The sequence below is a fragment of the Rhynchophorus ferrugineus genome, unplaced genomic scaffold, assembly GCF_030347505.1.
Source record: "Rhynchophorus ferrugineus isolate W39M unplaced genomic scaffold, kcgeb_rfMv2 rfM7, whole genome shotgun sequence".
Lineage (NCBI taxonomy): Eukaryota > Metazoa > Arthropoda > Insecta > Coleoptera > Curculionidae > Rhynchophorus > Rhynchophorus ferrugineus.
In genome coordinates this window covers 26802566-26828089 of record NW_027472586.1, presented here as the reverse complement: position 1 = coordinate 26828089, position 25524 = coordinate 26802566, and the positions used below count along the sequence as shown (strand labels likewise).

The following is a 25524-nucleotide window of genomic DNA, read 5'->3' as shown; positions in this document are numbered from 1 at the left end:
CACCAGAAACTTAATACACTTAGATAGCTGATTGAAATTATGGAATAAAAATCAATAATTAAAAATAAGATTGTATGGAAGAATTTAATTCAATTGAAAAATTTCTATTAAGCCAATTAACTATTATTTAATCTAGTATATTAGAAAAATAAAAATCTAGAATATTGATTAACCATTTTTTAAAATAATGTTTATTAATATAAAATATTTTTCAAATCAAATAAAAATGTCCTTCTCTTGAGAATATGAATTTATTAATTAAGTCAATTACCCTGATAAGTTCGTATAAGAGTGGAAACTCATCAATTGATTTTGAGATATTGTGAGGCTGATGTACCGATGATGCACATGCACATTCTTGTCTTTAAGGCTGTTCCACTGCACCCTTAAGATAATTGCATATCCAATACCTCAACTTATATTGTTAAAAGTTCTTAGCAATATATAGCATATAAGCAGGTATTCTATTTTTTATTATATTATGTATAAGATACAGTAAACAAAAAGTAATATTTGCTTTACGTTTTGATTGACACGTCGTTTTATTTCTTTAAATGGAAACTTTCAATTGGCTTAGGTTTTCAAAATATTTCAAAAGGCTTTCCATTTCTATGAAAATAGACTACCTAAAACATAACATAGGACACCGCCTTGTGATAAATCTACCAGTCATTCTACATCATATTATATCATATCATGCAATTTCGGCAGAAAGGACTCAATCATGATGTGACATTTACAAACACCAGTAATAGTGCTTGACAAATTTCGTGCTTGAATAAGTTAGGTTCAATGATGCCTCCAGCTCAAGATCCATACCAAACAGTGGCATGTTGTAATTCTGATGATTAATGTTTCTTCGTTAAACCTTTTTACCGATTAATTCGTGAGCTTCATTGCTTAAGTTCAGTATCAAATTGTTTCATAATCTATTCAGCTATCATTGGGCTTCCCTTGTGTTAATTGAACTTTGCACCAAGCAGGAAGACATAGATATTTAAAGAATATATGCTGTATATAGCTTCTGGAAATTCCTATCTACTACGTCAAATTGACGCCTTACCAAGACTTGAACAGTTTTCCTGTCTTGGCGACATTTTGTATGAAATTTGGAAACTGCGACCGAATATTGTTCATTAACTTTACTAACCTTAAGTTGTTAGTCGCCGAAGAGTTTTTTTTGTTATTTTGGGCTGTTGAAAATTTATCACAGGAATGGTAGGAAATTCAAATCTTATGTGTATTTTAGGACAAACTCTGAACTGATGACGTCAAAATGTCGCAATGTTGCTGCACCAACTCTGAGTTCATTTGGATTTGACGTACAACAGAATGCTAACATAAATAAAATAATTAAATAAAAATACTGTTATCAAACATAGTTTATTTTAACATTATAATACATCTAATGCAAATATTATCGAAGAACCTAAAACTACAATTAATTATACAGTTATAATAGTTTGTAGTTTAGGATTGTGTTTTATTATATTTATATTGATTTCTTTCCATACTACCTATTAGTTAAAGTTCGTGGCACGTTTTCTATATAGTGGTATCCTCTGTAGGCATAATACACCTATTTAACAATTGAATATCCAAGTAATATAATTTAGTTTATTTAGTTAGAGAGCGTATTTATCTTTTACGCTTACTCCTTATTTCCTTCGGTGCAGTGTTCCCTTCAATGTAATTTTGAAATCACTGTATTTCTCCTTAGTTTGTTCTCTTACTGACTGTATTCATCTTTTTTGATCAAACTAGATTTAGTCACTGCCCTCTCCCTAATGCATTTCCAGTATATGCAAAACAGTATTTTTTCTGTCCTCATAAATTTTAGCCAAATTCTTATGTATATTCTGAACAATTATACACCTGTCTGTGACAATAATCTTTCACAATCTAGAGTAAGATTTCCTAAAGTTATTGTATAATAATTATACACTTACCTTTAGTTGTTTCCATACTCATGGCACTGTCTTGGAAATTGTCAGCATTGAATCATAATCCCATATTAAAAAATTTTCAAGTGAATAACTAAGCTGTAAATTTCCAATCTATATAACATTTGTTTCAATTCTTCTGCGATGTGTATGATCGAGTTCATCCAAACCGAAACGTGTTTACTAACAAGAAAAATACATCTGGAATGAATTATTAATAAATCTGATGACTAATAATTGCCACTTTTGTTTTATTATTTTTACTTTTGTTCTCTTAACACTATTTTTATTATCATCTTGCCATAAGCAACCATTTTCAAACATTTAAGTCTTCCTTGTTTTTATTATATACTTTTAAAAATACTATTATTTTAAAAGCAATGTCTCGAAGTTCCATTTGACCTCTTTGTGGGTTATCTTTACACCATTTAAATCCTATATTATCTAACAATCTAGGAAAGGATATCCTACATCCCTCAAAGAGTTCCATATTTCTAAGCTTTCTATGGATACTTTTCAGATTAACGCTTTCCTCTGAAATAATTGTATGTTTTATTGAAAATACTACTCACGGTGTTTATACATTTAATGTATTTGATCTCTGATAGACAGACATCAAGCTGATTTTGATTCGTCTTTCAAAATCTTTTTTCTATTTCGTTGCATTTTCAATAAGAGTAATAATAATCAATCCGTGATTTAAAAATTATTAAAATAAGAAATGCGTTAAAACGTTTGCCGGTTTATAGCCTGTAGTTATTATAATTAATATCTTGCAGACGTTTAACAACCCAACGACTTGTACAGGCTGATTCGGTTACGTGTTAGAACTTATCAGACAGCATTCTATCTCTTTTTAAAATGGAATAAAATGAGAAGGGAAATATTCTCTAAAATACGAATTTACAATTTGCGACAGGCAATAGATTAAACATACATATGATGACGTGAGTTCATTTTTAAATTGATTAGACCATATATTTTATAGACGGTATATATATATATATATATATATATATATATATATATATATATATATATATATATATATATATATATATATATATATATATATATATATATATATATATATATATATATATATATATATATATATACGGTCTATAAAATATATATACTTTATAACTATTTTACAGATAATACTTATTAAAACCATAGTTATTAATAGAAATCTTGTAGGTTTAAACTATTTATTTTTAATAACATTAGCAATTATTTTTAATGAAATAATTGAAGCAAAATAGCGCAACGTTTCAGGACGAATTGGCGAAGGAAATTCAAAATATAGAAATCTTTAGGGAACGTAACTATTACTGCAAACAAAATCACGGATAGTTACGACGATTTTATAAAGATGTCACAGTCTATCCCATTCATTTTAAAGATTTACAGTGATTATTTCATTAAAAATCATACCATTCTTCCGGGTTGAAAAATGCAAAATACACTTTATGAAAACAACTTGGCATAATTAAAAATACGAAAATAGAAAGTGTTTTTGTATCATGAGCATTAACGGCCAAAACGCAATATGATAAGGCGTTTTCTGTGAGGACGTCCCGTGAATAAAAATTGAATCCTCGCTATAAATTTAATGCACATAGCCAATGGGAACGACATGAACTGATCAGCGTTCATTGATACATTTCAGGAATAAATTAAGGCACGTTGAATACATAATTATCCGAATTCGTGTATCCAACACTTTTTATCGTGCCGAACACGACTCGAAAAGGAATTTATTTCACCGTGTTACACGTTTGACCCTGCAGTGCCCCCCTTATCGAGTCAAAAAATAGTTGGTAATATAAAGGAATAGTTTTTAAAAAATTACTCCATTTGTAAATTGATATCCTCCAGTGATAACACCGCATCGACAATTAGATACTGATAACATGTTCAAGTTGGTGCTTTGCCTGATCCTCTCGGGGGTAGTTCTGGTGTGCGGTGATGATACCACTTCCTGCAGTGATAGTATAACATGTGGAGAACAACAATTATCCAGTTACCTGAAAACCTTGGAGGACACGCCATCGATACCGGTCCTAGGAGACACGATAGTTTTGGAAAAGGATCAGTCGTTTGGGGACGAAGTGGGTGAAGGCAAGGAAGACATCGTCGACCGCAGTGTCCGCTTCTTAACCAGCCGATCGTTGAAAATTAAGTTTCCTGCCGAAGAGGCCAGAACTTTGACAGCAGGTAAAATCTTTGACTGGATTTTTACTAAGGTGGTTCTGTATAAATCGGCGACTTTAATATGGTTAATGTCGGTGTTGATTTTTTCGTTATAGTTCTAAATAAACCATTTAATTATACACGGTTGTATTCTTCATTGAATTGTTAATGAAGCTATTCTCGCACTGGCGATCTCAATTTATTATAACCCAGATAAAGCCAGGAAAAAATTGCATCTACCATATGACTGTACTAAGATTAATTGTTATAAGTGCCGGTCTGTTCGATATATAGAAGAATTCTTTTTGATCGGCGGCACAAGGTGACTTAAAAACATATTTCTTCGCGTCTGGCAGATGACAGTTCCGATTTAATATTTTTCTCGGTCATAATAGATAACCGTTTATTTATCTGGTTCTTTAATCCATAATTTGCCATATATATATATAAATAGCGATAATGAACGATAATGTTATTGTGTTATTTGAATTTTATGAGTTTTTATTATCGTAACATTTAAAATATTCATTCATATCTACAGTGATAACATTGGTTATATAGTTGTTAATATTAATAATTAGTAAATTAATATTATCATAAAAATGGAAAAAGGTGTCACTCATCTCTGAACAAGTGGTAATCGGAAGTAGTAAAGTCAATGTAGTGTATGTAAATACATTTTTCAATCAGTTTACTTCTTAAAGGTAATTAGTAGTGATCTTCCTTAATATTATTGTGCGGTTGGATCATCCATTTTCTCGTCTGCGTCTAAAAAGGTATACCAAAGTTGAACATCCTAGGAAAAGTACTATAATTTTGGAATATATATATATATATATATATATATATATATATATATATATATGTATATATATATATATAACAACAGATACGCTACATATTTGAAAGTTAGTCTGTTTGGAAAGTAAAAAGCAGCTTCAATTAGCCTACAATATCACAACAGTATTTATTTCATGAGTTTTTGGTTTATTTTGAATAACTATTAAGTTTACATTATTTTTTTCTGCTCTGCTTTCTTTTAGAAACCGAAATAAACGCCGGTTATTTTATCCATATCAATGTCAGCGTACACACTAAAATCAAATTAACTCTGTTCAGTTAAATATTGCCTAGAAACAACAAGGAATAACAATTCAAATACGCTAACGATAAATTAAGTGGTATTTAAGATTGTAAGTTTGCTATGAAATCTAAATCTTTGGAACAAAGTTGTTGATTAAATATAGTTGAATCGGGTCACTCATTTAGTAATTTTGGCCTAATATATATGAAAAAAAAATGAATGGCCGAAATTTTTGTATGCACATAAGTTGCATAATTCTTTTTGTTGTTATTATCAGGGCAAGGTTTGTACATAAAAAAATTAAAAAACTTATGGAGATTTTTTTACATTTAAATCTCATAATATCAAGAGGGCGGCACAGAAAACATTCAGACAGATTCACTTTTTGTTAAATTGATTTTAATTAAAATAGCGACGAACATGTGCAACTATATTAATACATTCAGTCAATAGCAAAAAGAGATTATAAGTGCAGTGAATAAACAATTAAAACAAATCAGAGTCACACTGCAGGTCCTAAAGAAGCTGCTATATGATATACCCTATAGATTCATCAAGAAATACATAGAGAAGCTATTAGAAAATATAGTCAAAGTTATTCTGAGTACATAGATAAGTTATTCACTATTGAAACAATAAAATTTTAAGTATAGGAAATCGGTTGTCCTGTATTCGGTGTTGTGATATATAATGGAAGAACAAATATTTAGAAATGAGGCGTAGTGACCGTCAAGCTCCTTTTATTGAGCTATATCTTGATCCTTTAAATTATCTCCTTATCTACCAGGATCTGCTCTCAAAAAGCATGTTTTCAAATGATGTCTCTCGGAACAACAGATCTAAGTACTTCTAAAATTCCAAGTTTTGAATTCTGGGTAATACGTTATATATGTATTATATATGTATTATATGCATGTATTATATGTATTATATGCAATCAGTACATTCAAATTTTAAAATTATCATTATTATTGTTTTGCAATTCAGGATTTTGTTAATATTTTGCACAGTTTTAATGTATAGTTATATCCTGCCTCTGATACTAGTGATACTCTGATATTATTGTTTATCACGTATTTTTTATCCGTTTATTGTAAAACTAGCGACCCGCCCCGGCTTCGCACGGGTGCAATGCTGATACTAAATTACATACACTACAGAAAAAATATGAACGTTGTATATAAAAACATAGCGGCCCGCTCCGACTTTGCACGGGCATAAAATATATATGCCTATGTCACTCAATGAAAACATGATTAAAATCGATCCAGTATTTTTGGTTCATTCATTACTGCCCTTGGCCTGCACGCATTAAATTTGGAGTAAAACAATTCCTCTTCCCCTATACTTACTATGAAGATTTCCTGCTATCTTTGGAATATCTAAATTCATACAATTTTTATTACATTACACATTTTTAAACGCAAATTTTAAATTTGTAATATCTCCGAAAATATTTGTTTAATTTACATGCTGTAAGGAACCATATTGATCTATATTAATTGCACACTGTATTTAAGGTACTTAATTCGATAAGGATTAATGCCGTATTGCTTAAAATAGCTTCGTAAATAAGCCATTTTCTCACGTAAAAAGTAAACAATAAAAATGGTTAATGTGGGTTATCCCTAAAAGATAAACATATACCATCGCGGACTTTTTTGTAGACCTTTTTATGGTGTACAATACTGTAGTACATTAATTTGATCTAACTCGTAGGGTTAGGCAGCGTTTTTGCTAATTGCTAAATAAGCCTAAAAAATAGGTTAATTTACGACATCACGTTAGAAACCTCTAAAATTAGCAATATTGTCTTAGTATATTATGCACGTATTATACATATAAACCTTCCTCTTGAATCACTCTATCTATTGAAAAAAACCGCATCAAAATCCGTTGCGTAGTTTTAAAGATTTAAGCGCACATAGGGATATAGGGACAGAAAAGGCGACTTTGTTTTATACTATGTAATGATAATTATACTTAATTTGGCTTTTTTCAATATATATGAGATATGAGATAAAGAAATTTAAAAAGCAATAGAGAATTTTAAGGTATATGAAAGGGATATGAAATTCATTATTATGAATAAAACTGTTTTAAAATTATTAATTATTAACTGTCGTAAATGGTTCTGATCTTGGTTCTGAATAATGAAACATATGTAATACCTTAGAAAGAGATTTTCAATAGGGTATTAAAAGTTTATAGTAAAAATTAGGTTTTGTTAACTTATTTTTAAAGGAATCATCTAATGTACGATGTAAATGGGTAAAGATCGACATGGAAAACGCAGTTGTCATGCGATTAGGATGGACTGATGTTCCTACTATTGTGCAGAAATAGAAGTTAATTTTTTTTATAAAATCCTTAATTAAAGGGGTAAACACATGAAATATAATGGCAATTTAAAAGTTTCTGTTTTATGATCACACATTTAGTTGGTAAATTAATAAATCTGATGTCCACAATTTCTTATCGTGACCTGCAAATTGCCAATTCGAGAAACTCTGAGCTAATTACATTTCATTAGGAACTAGGTTGGGTAAGTCCAGACGTCTTCTGGGATGATGATGATCATTAAGTTGGTTACTTGCTAGTAGGCAGTTTTAATACTGAGTTTAGTTTAGTTGAATAAAACTGATACTGATCATTTAAGAAGAAATAAGTCAATGTATTTTTACATTATGTATTTGTATTTATATAATTAATTTAACAATTTCGAACTAAAAGGTATCATTATATTATTCAATGAACACTTTTTTAATACACAAAAAAATCTTATCTGCCTTTCACAAAATCTGTTCGGATAAAGATGTACAGACAGAAACTTTCACCGGTAACAACAATCAATATATTTCGATCATGAATACCCACAAAAAACCGAAATAATATCTACGAGATGAACGGTACTACTTGTGCCTTTTTGTCGGCATCGGCCGCAACTTTTTGTACTGGCCGATCGGTCCAAAGCGGACATCGTACTTTCAATTTCGACAAGAAATCGTCGCCGGAGAACGTTAGCCTGTTCGAAAGTTGGTAGAAAGTGGAAGTTCGGAAATTAGAGAGTAGCAAAAAATGGTATCGACCGAGCGGATGTTTCAGGGCGGTTGTAAATATCAGAAATGAACGTTTGAGAAAGTGTAAGAGGTGAGGTGACCGACTATCCTCTACTTGATCCGGTTGAGATTTGTACTAACACACCTATTAATTATTGTATTTAAATCTAGGTAAGCTTAATGGGGAACGAAAGCTATTTAATATAAGATAAACCACAATGCTTCTTTAGTTCAAGGTAAGTAATATACAAGGTATCAGATGTCAATACCTTGATAAACCTGTGAATTTTTGTAAAATGATACTAATTACAATCTTTTATGGCTCAATTGAAATAATACGAGATCCAATAGATGTGTGGAATTATATTCGTTAGTTAATTAATTAAATATTTTATAGTTAAATAATAAAAAACACTGTACTATGTAAAAAATATTATGTGTTCGAAGTTTGATTTTGTAATTTGTTATATTAACTGACAAAATTATAAGAGAGTATATACAAGTAGAAAATTTTGAACCAATAATATAAAACATTAGGATGTCTGTTAATGTATATTACTGTCTTCATCACATCTAATGTTTCTGGTTATTTGTAAACTGGGTATGATGACATATTAAAATTCCAATTAAAAACGTTTTGGCCGGCTTGGTAATGCAGTGGTGAAGACGACAGGACGGGTCTCCTAATGTTGCGATAACCGCTGGTTCGAATGCTGTTGGGGCATGGTCTTAAATTTAAGTTTGTGGTTGTTTAATATTTATGATTATCCTAGACAAGAGTGTAAAATTCGACAAGGAAAATGATCCCAGTTACGCCAGTAACTCGATAAGACCGGATGTCTTCTGGGATGATTTCTAAAGTTGGTCACTCGCCAGTCGATAGGCTTAATGCTGAAAACCGTGGTTCGGAGTCCACGTTAAACTGTAAGGTCCAGTCCAAATAAACCCCTAATTGGTAAAAGGAGACTTTTTGTTTATATTTATATATATATTTATATATATATATATATATACATATATATATATATATATATATATATATACATACATATATATATATATATATATATATATATATATATATATATATAAATATTTCATTTAAATAGTTGTATTCAATGTCGAGTATATACTAAAAGAAATCGTATCTTTTTTTCTATAACTAATAAAATACTAATAAAAAACAAAAATAAAAAACTAATAAAACATGGTGTGTTTATTTTGTAATTTTGCTTTAGATAAACTTTTAAACATAAATGAGTTGTTAACTGTTAGTATTGTTCTCTTATCACCACCTGTCTTTTCTATTTGTCTATTATAAAATAATTTCAGCATATATGTGCTAATTCAAACAAAAGGTAGTTCACATTATCGAAACGTTTAAAAATAATAAACATTCTATTAAAAGAAACAATACATACATACATATTCGAATTCAATAACAGAAGCCAATATTAAAACGTGGTTAGTTATTAGGTAGTTTAACCTATTACATTTGTCTATTTTAAAGAAATCATATACATTCTATTGCTTTTTGAAGATGGCGTTTGTATTATTTTGTCGAATATCTGCCATGCACGCATTACAAGAAGGAGAAGATTAATTATATCGATTAACAACAGTGTAGATACACTATGTAATACTAAAATTAAAACTAAAGACAGTTAACCATGTCGTACAATAAGTTCAACGAAATGGATATATTGTTTCAAAAACATTAGTTTTCAGTGTTATTGCTTTTTATTTCATTATACTTATTCCAATAATAATCTCAGCAAAGTTTTGGTTTTCCGAAAGTAAGGTTTTCGACCTCTTATGACATCTACTACTATCCAACTGGGAATTCGAGGGAAACACTTAAACTTCAAAGGCACGTTTTTATAAAGTTTTCACATATTTTTATATAAAATAATCAAGTATTTGTGGATAATCAAGTATATGTTATTGTTGAGCTTTTGTGATGGGAATTCGTTCAGTGCAAAAGTAATTCGGTTTGCTTTTTAAGCACTAACTGTATCATATAAGACCAGGTACAAATATTGTAGACATCTGATTTTATGGTGTAATAGCTGAAGTGTTTAACTCCTAACCGGAGGTAGCGGGTTCGATTCCCGGTAGGGAAAATAACCTTTTGTTGTTGTTTAGTTAGAACATTTGTCAAGTCACCTAGGATAGGTAGCGGACCTCGTGGCCTAAAAAATACAAAAATAATAATACAATGTTGTGACATATATGTTACAAAAAATTAAATTACCAACAAAATAAATTTAAATTAATATAACTGTTTGGATTCGGCAGCGACTTCAAAGTAATCAAAGTTGGTAGTTATTAAAATAGTTTTGTAAATAGATAAATAGGTTTAGGTAGGTATTAAGCTAAATTGAGTGTAGATAGTAGAATATAAAATACGTATAGTAGATATGTTATATAAGGTTTTTGTTTATCTTTATTTAGTTATTACAACGATTATTATGTACATATATTTATTTTCGGTTAAAAATCTAAGTCTGTTTATTTTTTATTAATTTTTAGTGAGTGATTTATTTCTTGAAGTCGGTTCAATTTTTTTTGCAAAAAATATTTTATTCTATAATTCCGATTGAACTCTATTCTCTGATGGTTCTGGATAGTGGGAGAAAAGAATTATTTCATGTTTTCGGAAGTATACAAGGCATTATCAACGCAGATTAACTAGTATTGAGAATGATGATAGTTTGATGGCTTTAGAGCTTAAACCTAACTTAACCGTTAAATTCGATGGATTTAATATTTACCAGAATAAAAGAACAGTTCTTCATGAGATACCATTAAGTTATTGGGTGTATACAGATGCTAAAAATGGAACTTAAGGGAGTTCTGCTGTACCCATCGTACTCACTAGACATAGTATCTTCTGATTAGCACTTGTTTAGATCGTTGCAGTATGACTTGGCTGGCATATGGTTTTGAAAATGCGTCAATGGATCGATGATTGGATCACTGTCAAACCAATAACGTTCTTTTATTGCCATGTTTTCATAAGCTGTAAAAAGGATGGAAAATGTCTTCACTAATTTATAATTTGCAAATAGAATTTTAGGGTAAATGACGTGGCTCGGTGAATGGAGGTAAAACGAAATGAAACAGTGGTGTTTACATTATATGACCGTTATTTATTGGCTATAAGAAATGTGAAAAATACAATTAGATAAAACGGATGGCAGCGGTGTTACCTGGAGACGAGGCTTGGGCAGTCGATGGTGGCACGTCTAAACCAAACGATGGCCGAGTACTGAATGAATGGAAATACCCTTCAATAACATCCCAGATAAACGTCTCGGGGTTGCCACCTATTCGTTATCGGGTTCTAGTTGGCGCTGCTGGCACCCCGCCCGTGTTCAACATCTGGGTTATATTTCTGGGTATTCTGTAGACCGTTATTCCACGATGTAAAATTCGACATGCCTCAAGGTCACTACAGAATATTAGCGTAAAAATATCATAATGTTGCAATATAACAACATCTTGTACTCTGCTTAGTTTAAAATTAGTTCCTTCCTCTTCATTTTATGTCTAATGTTGTCATTATTAATAGAAATACTGGTTTATATCGAAACTAATAATAAAAGACATAATAGAAAACGATTTAATTCCGTTAATTAATTTTTATAGCATTCCTGGTTGCTTCTTGTTTTGGTGATTTATAATTCCTGATAATCATTTCTATTATTTATTATTAAATTGATAAAATTAGAATGTTTCTACAAGTTAATATTCGGTTTTCGCTTGTTAAAAACATTAATTAATTAATAACATCGATCGCTTACACACCTCAAACAGAAAATATACATGGTCAAGATCAAGCGCACTGCCGCCGGGCACTATCGAGAATTTGATGAATTTTAATTCGAATCCGTCGACCCACTTGCTTATTTACGAAGCTAGCGTTTATTTATTTTGATGTTTCGGCACGGCCATCTAGACTGTGACGAATTTATTGATTTCATTGTTCTAACGACGATAACGGTTTTTTTTCGTTATGTTTATGGTAATTGGGTGCTTTGCGTTGGGCGATCTGACTTCACCTGTTGCTTTCGAGAGCCTGTATGAAAACACCTGTTGATTAAGTCCAAATAAATAATATTTTCGCCAGTGGTTTATACTTTTACTAAAATTAACAGTTTTCACAACATTACTAAATAGTAAATATTTATGGCAATATTAAATTAGATCGGAAACTTTTCAGAAAAATCTTACCTTCCCAGTATACATGTCTTCCAGTATATACTGATTTCGTAAATTTAGATGCTACTAAGGCGTATAGATGAACAAATATTTGTATTTAATTTTTTTTATTTATCGCTTAATTTTTTTATTTATCGTAAATGTAAGAATTCTTTAGAGAAAAATTGCGATATTAAATATAAACATCTAACATAAGGCTAGGGTTGTCTGGGATGATTAAGAAATGCTTATCAATATATATTTTTCGTTTTTACTTAAAATTTACTGTTTTGTGAAATAATGTAGGGTACAATAAAACGAACGATTACTATTGGATATAAAACTTAGCCAGTATATTGAAATAGAGTGAACATAAAGTTTATAGAATCTTATTAGCTAGAGAAAGTGAAATTACCAATAATATAATTACTAAGTTTTTTCTACAAGTTGCAATATAAGCCGGATACAAATATGTTTTCTTACGAACAAACAGCAATATAAACTAGCAATAATAAAACCTACGAAGATATCCTCTATTTTTATATGTTTATCAGGGACGGAATATCCGCCAACCAACCGTTGGCGGTTTACTCCTACCGCTCGGCTAACTTTCTTCTTTCGCTTCGGGTATCGTTCCGCTGACCAAGTGACATAGATCTGGCGAGTTCCGGCCCTGACCTCCATCTCTCCGCTTCCCCCAGGCCGACCGAGACATTTCTCCACGTACTACTGCCATCACACCTTCTCTGTCGGCACTCGGTTGGTCAGATTCCCCTCCAGCTTCGTGTTACTTGAACTTGACCGGATCGGTATTTATACACCGGCCACCTGATGGTTTAAATATTACTTCGACTATGATTTTGAAGAATGAACACACGATTTATGTAATTTAAAGTTTTAAGATCCTTCTTGACGTAAAAATTAAGATAACTAAACTATTTCATTCTTTATATTTGATGAGATACATTTCCGACAATATATTAAAAAAGAAAACACAAAACATGGAATGCTCGAACAATGTATTTAAAACTATTAAACAACGTTATATTAAGTATGATTTAAAATTGCAGGCATTTATGGCTGCTTTTAAAAAAATCAAATCATTAGGATAATTCATTAGGATGATTTTTAAATACAATTACTTATTATTTTTTAGATATTGAGCAGATATATTAACATACGTTAAAATAAATTTTTAAATGTATCTTATATATGTAATCAGACATTTTAAAATACCAAAATATAATTTTTTCACTCTATTCCATTTTATTATATATTACATTATTTAAGAGTAACGTAGAAAAATATATGGGTACCATATGTTATAATTATCTGATAACATTAAATATTAAAACATATAGATTGAAACAATTAAAACTAACATATATGGACACTTGAAATTACTATAAAACATCCGACCAGTTCATTGAGGGACAATACTAATTATTTATATGATCTTTCTCTGATATTCACTTGAAATCACAGATCAATTGAAAAGTCCTCGGCCTACCATAGTAGAACACATTTTTTTGGCAAAATTGTTTTTTTTTGTTCAACATAATTCCCTTCTTCTTTTGAAAATTTTTTCCCAGCGAGCATTCATTTGAGATCTGAGAACAGGAAATAGTCGCTGGTGGCCAGATCTGGAGAATGCGGTGGATGAGGAAGAAATTCGAAGCCGAATTCATGAATTTTTTCCATCGTTTTCACTGACTTGTGACACAGTGACACGGTACGGATTTTTTTCGACGATTTCGTCCTTCAACGGCCAAGCATTGAAAAAAATCCACGAAATGATTTTGAGTGACCGTAAATTGAAATTGAATGAAATAGCAGAGGCTCTAAAAATATCAATTGAACGTGTACATCATATCATTCACGAATATTTGGGAATGAGAAAGCTCTGTGCAAAGTGAGTGCCGCGCGAGCTCCATTTTGACAAAAAACAACGACTAGTTAATGATTTGGAGCAGTGTTTGAAGATGATCAAGCATAATAAACCTGAGTTTTTGCGTCGATATGTGACAATGGATGAAACATGGCTCCATCATTTCATTCCGAAGTCCAATCAACAGTTATCCCAGTGGATTACACACGATGAACTCGCTCCAAAGCGTGGGCAAACGCAACAGTCGGCTGGCAATGTTATGGCGTCTGTATTTTGGGATGCGCATGGAATAATTTTCATTGACTACCTTGAAAAAGGAAGGGCCATCAACAGCCACTATTACATAGCATTATTGGACCGTTTGAAGGAAGAAATCGCCGAAAAACGGCCACATTTGTGGAAAAAAAGTGCTGTTTCACCAAGACAAAGCACCGTGTCACAAGTCGGTGAGCGACTATTTCCATGTTCTCAGATCTCAAAAGAATGCTCGCTGGGAAGAGATTTCCGTCGAATGAAGAGATGATCGCCGATACTGAGGCCTATTTTGAAGCAAAGGACAAATCGTACTACAAAATGGTATCGACAAGTTGGAGGGTCGCTATGATCACCCTTGAAAGGAATTATGTTGAATAAAAAAAAGTAACTTTGCCAAAAAAATGTGTTTTACTATGGTAGGCCGGGGACTTTTCAAGTGACCTGTTACACATTCTTCCTTTAAACCATTAAGGCCGTGTTAATTTTTATAATATTTGATAAAATTTTATATTATTAATTTATTATTTTATACAATATTTATTTAATTTCAGATGCCAGAGGCAAGAAACACAAAATCAGAAAATATATCCTGCCCCTGCTCCTAGTTCTTAAACTGAAAGCCGCCATCATCCTCCCGATTCTGCTGTCCGTCATCGCACTAGTCTCCTTTAAAGGTTTTGGTCTCAGTTTGGCTGCTTTGGCTGTTGCCGGTACTTCGGCTTTGAAGAATCTTCTCCAACCTTCCGGCTCCAAAATTGAAGTCGTCTCTGCACCGATAGGACACTGGAAGAGATCGGGATTTATTGAAGGCGTTATCCCTGAAACTTATCAATATGAATATCACTAAATATATTCGGGTTGCATCTTAATTTATTTATCTTGTTGAAAAAAAATTTCAAAAATATATTAGAGTTTTTATTTACCTCCCTTTCTTGATTCAGCACTGTTCTTTATTTATTCTCCTTGAGCAGAACGAAGAAGAGAAACAAAAACAGAAAAATACTTTCAATGAAGAAAATGGACTTTGAGAGTATATACAATAGCATATTCTAAAACTATTAAATCCAACAAGAAACTTTCTTCATATTGTCATTTTGTGTATACTTTTGTTTGATATATATACAATTTTTTGGAGATTTTCGCATATAACAATTCAATTGAAAAGTCCCAGGCTTACCATAGTAAAACAATTTTTTTATTCAACATAATTCCCTTCAGGGGCGTTTTCTCACGCTTTGGAGCGGGTTCATCGTGTTCAGTCCAGTCCGCAATTTTTTAATATTTTCGTCGGTAACAGCCTCTTTTGGGCGTCCACTGCGTTCACCGTCTTCGGTGCTCATTTCACCACGTCTGAACTTAACACACCAATCCTTGATGGTTGATTTTCCTGAGGCAGTGTCCGGAAACTCGGCATCAAGCCAAGTGTTTGCTTCAACTGTATTTTTTACCTTCAAAAAGCAATATTTTATAAACACGCGAAATACCTTCTTATCCATTTGTTCACAATAACAAAAGTTGCCTCACTCCAAATGCTATAATTAACAAACTAATGATCCAACAGCTGTTTATACATGCATCTTTTGAGGGTTAGGGCTAACTAAAAAACAAATGGATTTAATTCTAGTAGCGCCATCTATGTGCCAGGCCGGGGACTTTTCAATTGACTTGTTATAGTACCTTTCCGTATTATTAGACTATTGACTAATAATATTGTATTTTAAATAAATAATATAGTAACAAATAAAGAACAGATAATAAACAAGCAAATGCTATCTTGTGCCACACTTGGTTTGGTGACGAGGAACGCTACTGTACATAAAAATAGGTATTTTCTCATTAGATAATCTTTAAACTATTGTATCAACTTGGTGCCTAGGACTTTTTATAGTGATCTTGTAACTTTGTTTTTTTTTCTACGATATAGAGGCAATCCTTAGTCCCCTTTTTTAATAGACTGGACAATAACACAAGGGACAATATAATCCAGATTTCATTTCTCATCTGCTTTCATCGTAAAAACTTGCTGTCTCCAATATTGTCTTAAATACCTAAGTTCACATGTTGAAAAACATTTTGTTATCAGATATTTAGGATTTTTTTAATGTTTTTCTTTCAACTTCTCGAGATACCTCTCATTCTTGGAGTTTCATACTGCAATAGCCTCAACAAATAAACTTTCTTGGAGCAGAACATCATAAATATTTAAAAAGAGGTAATATTTTTGATAATTTACTTATTGTACTGACATGAAAAATAAAGTATTAAAGTACTTTGTCATTGTAATGTGAGTCATTTATTTGTATTTTATAACGGATTTTATTGTTTTAATTTAATGAATATTATCATAATTAGGAACTTCCAATATGATTACAAAATATTTATGTTTAAATAGTAATATAATTATTCCTTAGGTACAAAAATACTGTTATGTTAGGTTTCGATATAATATTACGACAATATTGTCCTTTTTCAGTTTTATTGTTCATTCTTGAACAATATCACTTGATAAAAACGCTTCTTGTTTAATTCTCAGTTATTTGTTATAAGTAATATTCTATCTTGTTCTATGGATCCTGATAACAAGTTCCTTTGCATTATATTAAAAAATGGTGAATGGCGTTCCTGCAGTGGTTGAGATTGAAGAAATACATATCATAATTATAATCATAGAGTAGTAGAGAGAAAACTCAATAACGGTCTCTAGAGAAAAGTTTTGCTACGTCCAATATCTAGGTGTGGTTATAGGCGCCCATTCAAGTAATTTAATTGGTCAATTTAAATCTCTATAATAGGAATCTGTAAGAAAAATAATTGGCTATGAAACAACTGATTGCTTCTTTGACATAATTTGTTGTGTATATTGGGCATGTGACATCCCTGATGTCCTATTTCATTCACCAAGGAAAAGTATATATGAAACCATTTAATTTCTGAATAATATTTATTACATAATATTCAATAAAAACATAAAACCTTTATATGGAAACAATATATAGTCTATCCAAAGAAGTTTTGTACGTACGTCATCAAGATACTTAATGTATTGCCTGCCGCAATTTGTAAATTCGTTTTAGAAAGAGACAATATTTTCCTTTTCATTTTATTATAATTAGAAAGTGATACAATGCTGTCTGATAAGTTCGAACATGTAACCGAACCAGCCTGTCAAAGTCGCCCTATACAAAATTCTTCAATACAATGCCGAAGCCAGACAAAACAGAATGCGTCTCTAACCAGTTACTTTGAACAGGAACGAGCTAATGGAGGTTACCTCTTGCCATAAAATTCGTTAGAGTGGTAAGCATTTTTGCTGTTAAATATTAAGTTGCTGTGGTTTTTATTTAAAATATTTTTAATGTGTTGCAGCTGCACTGAATATTAGTATGGGTACGGGCAAAATATCACCTTGGATTCACCGAATAAATAAAAAATGGTCCTTATACGAAGCGGGTGATGAATCGATGACCAAATATATGAAATGTATAAAATCAGTGAGTAGCTTATTCAATATTAACATAATTTAATTAATTAATTTCAGGGGAAACTATATGGAAGGTATCCATAGATAGTTTAGAACTATGAGATAAGGTATTTGAAGCATGTAGAACATCCCTTCGTACACTGCTAGGTGATATAGGATATAAATGGTGTAAATATAATGGTGTAATAACCAACGAGAATGAATACTAACTGTTTTGTAGATACACTAGGGAGAATTCAGTGATTGAATAGTATACAAAAGTATATTGATATCAAAATGACTTGACAAAATAGACTCCATCGAAGGAAACAAGAATTAAATATAAAAAGATAAAACTGGTCTCTAATGAAAGTAAAATACATTACTTGAATACACAATTGTTAATTAGGTCGATTAGGCCTCCATGGGATACCACTACATAAAGGAGCACGCCGAGAACACTTCCTCATGGGTAGGGAGGAAAATAGTTCAATCTAGATATGACGAAACAACTCCAACCTATACATTTTGTTCTGTGTATCATTTTCTTTGTCTGTATTCAGAAAATTGTGCTCAAAATAAACGACATGGATCTATGAAATGCCTTTCTGGCCCTCACCATAGCCATTCAAACAAGTAATATTTCAAAGTAGAGGCACCTAGATATTGGACGTCGCGAAACTTTTGTCCAAAATTGTCTATGATGGTAAATCACAGTTTTATCTCTGATTATAATTTCTTTAATAACGACAAGTAAATGATTACCATAGCAACATGACTATGACAATTTATGTCAACCGAAAGAGCTTACAACTTGAACATTCGCAATATACATAGAAACTTTTCTATTTATAATAGATGGAAGTAGAATTATTGTAATGGGTATCGTAAAAAAATTGTTTTTGAATTAATTGAAGGATAGTTATATTAACACACTTGGAATGATGAGATTTCAATCAAATATGTGCTCTGTTCGATAACTTGTTGCCATTTTGAATCCATTATGACTCTCCCATAGAAGCCGGGACAGTCGGTTTTCAAAATACTCTCTTGAGGCGAATGTTTCGATATCCAAATAGTTCGTTATAAACAGACGCAGGTGGTCATCACTAGGATAGCACAAAAAGTTGAATACATATAACTCCCAGCCATGCTCCCGGAGCCTCTCGCTAATTTTAATTTATGTGTGTGTGTGTTCTGGCGTTGTCTTGAAACAAAATTCCTGTCCTAGTGGCTAAACTTGGCCTTGGCCTTTGGCCGCGTCTGTGTGATTGGTTCCTTCAACCGCTTCAATTGTGTAGGTTCGAATAAAGAGTTTCGATTAAGAGTTTAACGGTAGCCTCCAGATAATAGAAAAACTTTCCTGATTTGGCCACCTTTGAGCAGTTCTGACTCTTGATGGTTATTTTCAGTATTAATTAAATTATGCCCATTTTCAGCAATTAGCCTTCCAGTGCATGGAACATATTTCACATCGAAATTACCAGATCAGAATCATAAAAGCCTAGCTTACGCTGACACCTTTATTGAAGGAAATAGTCTGTGACGTCATTTACAATAAAACTGAGTCAACCATTCACAGAACTGTCAAATATGTTTTTATAACACGAACTGTTAGCTTTTTTGTTTATCTAGCGTAAACTTTTTTATTTCAATTTAGTTATTACATTCTTATTATTCGTTACAGACTAAGCTACAATGTCTTTGCAATAACTTGTTATAAAACTAAATCTAGGTGTATATCTAGGAGGACCCATCGGCCCTATCTTAGTCACTAGTGTAATAATGTTTATATGTTAACACTGATGTTTTTTTTATTAAATTTGCCTCACTACACTACACTACACCATATTAAATAGTTTGATTATTTTGAGCCTGTGTCCTGTTTTGGTTTAATCCAAGAGTTATTTATATTACTTCGATATTGATGTCTCTCGTCATGTCTCCTTATAATTCTCTTGATTTTTGAGTGACAGTCTATCAGTAGTATCTGGGTGCATATACAATATTTTTCAGGAGTTTGTTCTGCAAAACTTGCCTTGTATTTATGTTACTTTTTGCAGAATATCCCAATAATTTAATGCCGTCCATATAAGTTTCAAAACTAGCTCGTATAAGAGCAATTTATTATGTACTGATAATTGAGATTTTATTTAAAATGGCTAATACATTTTCCTATAATTCAACTCCTCCTTTTGTTTTGTACATGTTTCTTCTGGCGAAATTTTGTATCAAGATTAATTCTAACATACTTAGCGTTGTTACTATATATAATGGTAGTATTATTTAATGTTATTGGTGCTTATGCAGTCTGATTAGACGTAAACGGTTTTTGTTAAATTTTATATTCAAGGTTTGAGTCCAATTATTTAGATTGTTATTTATCTGTTGTAATTTTCATGTGACATCTTTGCTATTGTTTCCGATAGCCCGACTTCCAAACGCCTGGAACATGTTTTAGTCAAAATGCTGCATTGATAAAGTTGGTGAGCTTTGTGTTTGTATTTGTTTGTGACTCTTCTGTTATTAAATCATAACTTGGTGATTTCTTTAATAGCTTTAGTTACCTCTTCCAGCCTGGCTAATTTGAACGTCTAGATGGTCAGCTTCTGTTTTTTTCTTGATTACTGCGCGTCCAGTTTCCACGCAGGTCTCTTATAGGTAGACGTCATCGTTTTAGGTATTTGATCAAGAACGAAAGCGTAAACTGAAACTGATTACGAGATACATTTTATTAGCACCATCTATTATAAAATAGCGAAACCATAATAAATAAAGTTTGTTTTTGTTTTGAATAGTACATTTTTACAGGTCACCCACAAAGCAACTACGGAATCTGGCAATTATTAAGTTAATTAATTATTAAGTTTTTTAGAGAAAATATTATGTGCGAACAAGAAAAATTTAATATTATTTTTAGACTTAATTTATTTTTTTATTAATTTAACAGCGAGAAACAGAAGGAATGCCAATCGAATAAAATAATCTTCCATTCTATACGCATACAACAAATCTACTTCGTTATTATCGTTTTTATTACTGCTGTTTCTCCGATTAAAAATGGATAAGAATGTAATTTGGATTGAGTGCGATTTGTGAAGAAGAAAGAAGAAATAATCGTGAGAATGTGGGCCATCTTATATCGGCATCCTTCTAACATGGTCTGATTTTATCTACTTTCATCTAAACGAGTGATTTTTTTTTTAATTAATAGAATTTTCAGTGGCGTAACACTTTTTTCATTGACACTTAGGTTCGATTAATTCTCTAGCCGCTTTTGCTCGTAGTCTCAAGAAGATAATCCATCCTGAGTATGTCGGAAGTAAATACTAGATTTTCCCTACTTTCTTTAGTTTGTCTATATTGGAAATCAAATTAAATTTCAATAATTTTGTGGCCAGTTATAAGGATTTACGTTCATTAACTAAATCTTGTAGATAAAAAAATAGAAAAAAGTTAACTGACTCATGTATATACCACCATTATAATTGTCATATTATTATTGCATTGACACTGATGAAGAATGTCTATTCATTAGGTGCGCATGAATTTTGATCAGCGATATATATATATATTGATCAAAAAGCGAATTGTCAACGTTAAACTCAGTAATAATTGTTAAATTCGACGCTTATGATATTTATCTACATAAAACGAGTTTTTGTTTGCATTTTCGACACCCATTAGTTTTGTTGTTTGATTTGTTGAATTATGTTGTTAATTCCGTTTTGGGACTTTTGGGCAAATTAGTCGCTGATCAATTAACTCTTCACTCGACAAAGAAGAGTATTTCATGACGTATTGTGAATGGGTATGAAAAACGGATATGTTACGACAATCTGAACGCTAAAGTCCTGGAAACTCAAAAATTTTGCGTCGATATGTGACAATGGATGAAACATGGCTCCATCATTTCACTCCGAAGTCCAATCGACAGTCATCCGAGTGGACTGCACACGATGAACCAGCTCCAAAGCGTGGGAAAACGCAACAGTCGACTGGCAAGGTTATGGCATTTATATTTTGGTATGCGCATGGAATAATTTTCATTAACTGCCTAGTGACTGCCATAGTGAAAGAGAATAATCTACATCTGTATCGAAGAGGAATGCATTGTAGTCACAAAGACTTGCTCTACATATGGTAGGATAAATAAGGTGTAGTAAATTACGAACTGTTAAAACCGAATGAAATTGTTATTATAGATGTAATATGAGGTCGATTGAACAAGTTGTATGGCATGTTGTCTCAAAACTGAGAGTAGCTGAATTCTCATTGGATAAAATATGTCCAAAAGTATAATAAGGTACCTTCGGAGCTGCTTTTCTAATCTGTTTTGATTATTAAATTTTCTTCAAAAGATTTTGATTTTAGGTAGTATCATATACAACAATTTAAATCCCTTGAGGCCAGATATAATTAGATGTATTTGGATCTCTGGGTTATAGAGAAATAGAGAAATAATAATTTGGAATGGTAAGCTATATTGTCTAATTATATCGCCTTAAGTTTCACCATTTGCATAAAAATTATATAGCTTTTATTTCCCGAAGAAAGAAAATGTTTATTCATTTTATTATATTGTCCAAGCCATATCTCTCCACAAACTTCAGAAATTGTTACTAAAGAAAAACCCTGGACTCTAAAACACTAAAACCTTACATCCGAGTCGCAATGTTTAGAGTTAACAAAAAAGAACTGTCAAAATAATGAAAAAAGAACAATTTGTTTCTGAGATATATTGAAAAGTCCCTGTGAAAAGATATAGTGAAAAGTATATAGAAATAAATCCATATATTTTCTAGTTAGCCCTAACCCTCAAAAGATGCGTGTAAAAATTTTACAGCTGTCGGATCATTAGTTTGTGAATTATAACATTTTGAGTGAAGCAGCTTTTGTTATTGTAAAATAAATGGATAAAAAGGAATATCGTGTGTTGATAAAATATTGCTTTTTGAAGGGAAAGATACAGTTGAAGCAAAAAACCATCAAGGATTGGTATGCTAGGTTTAGACGTGGTGAAATAAGCACCGAAGACGGTGAACACAGTGCACGCCTAAAAGTGGTTGTCACCGACGAAAATACTTACAAAATTCACAAAATGATTTTGAATGACCGTAAATTGAAATTGAATGAAATAGCAGACACCCTAAATATACCAATTGATTGTGTATATCATATCATTCACGAATATTTGGGTATGAGAAAGCTCTGTGCAAAGTGGGTGCCGCGCGAGCTCACTGTTGACCAAAATCAACGACGAGTTGATGATTCGGAGCAGCGTTTGAAGATGACCAAGCGTAATAAACTCGAATTTTTGCATCGATATGTGACAATGGATGAAACATGGCTCCACTATTTCACTCCGAAGTCCAATCGATAATCATCCGAGTGGATTACACACGATGAATCCGCTTCAAAGCGTGGGAAAACGCAACAGACGACTGGCAAGGCTATGGCGTCTATATTTTGGGATTCACATGGACAATGCACCGTGTCATAAGTCAGTGAAAAGGATGGCAAAAATCCATGAACTGGGCTTCGAATTGCTTCCTCATCTACCGTATTCTCCAGATCTGGCACCCAGCGACTATTTCCCGTTTTCGTATCTCGAAAGAATGCTCGCTAGGAAGAAATTTTCGTCGAATGAATAGGCGATCGACGAAACGGAGGCCTATTTTGAAGCAAAGGACAAATCGTACTATAAAAGTGGTATCGAAAATTTGGAGGGTCGCTATAATCAATGTATCACCCTTGAAGGGAATTATGTTGAATAAAAAAAAACTAATTTTGCCAAAAAATTATGCTTTACTATGGTAGGTCGAGGACTTTTCAGTTGACCTGTTATACATAAAATAATTTAGATAAATATGTTGATGTCATATAATTGGAGAGCAAATTGTTATATTTATTTAGTTAGTGCAGTTATGGCTTAGTTATGGATGGAAAGGTAAGGTAAATAAAAAAAATGTTACATGACGATATATATTTATTATATTTTTACATCAATGTGCAATTGAATAATTGTGATAATTAGTTATTTTAATGATAACATAAATTGCCAAGATATCACTTATATATCAATTAAATTGTTCTAAGGTAATTATTTATTTATTATTCTATTATTTCATTTATTTTAGCTTATTATTTACTTTTTGTAATTAAGTAGTTTTGAATCAGCGATTTTACGATTTTCAATTAAATTTACGCAATGGCAACATTATGCCTTTGATTAGTCAACTATTCACATTTCTTTTGAAGTAAGAAATCATCAAATATATTACAGTAACACGATTTAGATTATCATTATTACATACATATATACATATATATATATATATATATATATATATATATATATATATATATATATATATATATATATATATATATATATATATATTTACATCAAGAATGCTGAATTCATATAAAAATTTATTTATATATTTCTTCAGAATGGTTCTACAGAATCAGACTCAGTATGGATAAGATGACTACTGTACAAGATGTATTTGCAAAATAATAGGAAGCTTTATTTAAAAAAATGACTTATTTATTCTGCTGTTAACTATAACATACATCTCACTATATTTTACAATATATTTTAATAATATAACAAATATTTTCATGTATGGTATATCTGCTGCGATATTCAAGTAGCAATAATACATTCATTCATTCAGCTGCAAGTAGTATATTCAAGTAGTCCCTTTTATATTTTATCCTAATCTCTTTTGGAACTACTTCTTGGTGATAGCTTTGAGTTTTTTCAGTATTGTGATATTTTTACCAAAATTTCACGAACAAAATATGAAATGTAAGCAGGATTTTTGTACCGAAGCCATGAGTAGATTAGATGACTGGAATAAAGAATCACAGAATCACAATGATTTATAATAATATACTATAGACAGATTTTTAAAAACACCAAATAAAAGTCTTCATTTAAAGTCAAACATCTATCGTAAGCGTTAGGAAACAGTGACGTCACTTATTTATTCCTAACCATATTTGGATTATTTATCGGATATTTCGCAGTTAAAAAAATAGTTTTGTGCAACCAAGGGAAAGACAAGGTAAATGGACAAATTTAACCGGGATTTTTCAAGGCAAATAATCTAAATTGGCCCACAATTGATTCGTCGATAATAGCTGTACTCTGTGACCGTCACTGAAATAATAGTTTTAAAAAGAATACTAGAACTTTTATATAACTGAAATTAGTGGGTATTCCAGGCACATTAACCATGAAATATAAAATATTGAAGAACTTTAAGTAAAAATATTATCATTATAATCCATAAAATTAATAAATGAAGGTAAAAAATCTAAAGAGTAGGTAATAATAGCACAATCGCTGTTTGGGAATTACCAGAATAATATTATTCAAATCACGTGATCTATATTTGCTAAGTAAAATCAAAATTGTATGGATG

The 25524-nt window shown here is 31.4% G+C and overlaps 1 protein-coding gene across 1 annotated transcript; it reads left to right on the top strand.

Annotated features, from left to right (window-relative positions):
- Positions 1–3794: 3794 nt before the first annotated feature.
- Osi15 (DUF1676 domain-containing protein Osi15) lies at positions 3795–15485 on the top strand. The gene is made up of 2 exons (XM_076409740.1): positions 3795–4163; positions 15180–15485. Exons 1-2 carry the CDS (start codon positions 3860–3862, stop codon positions 15473–15475), a joined length of 600 nt encoding a protein of 199 aa, XP_076265855.1. The 5' UTR covers positions 3795–3859; the 3' UTR covers positions 15476–15485.
- The last annotated feature ends 10039 nt before the right edge of the window (positions 15486–25524 follow it).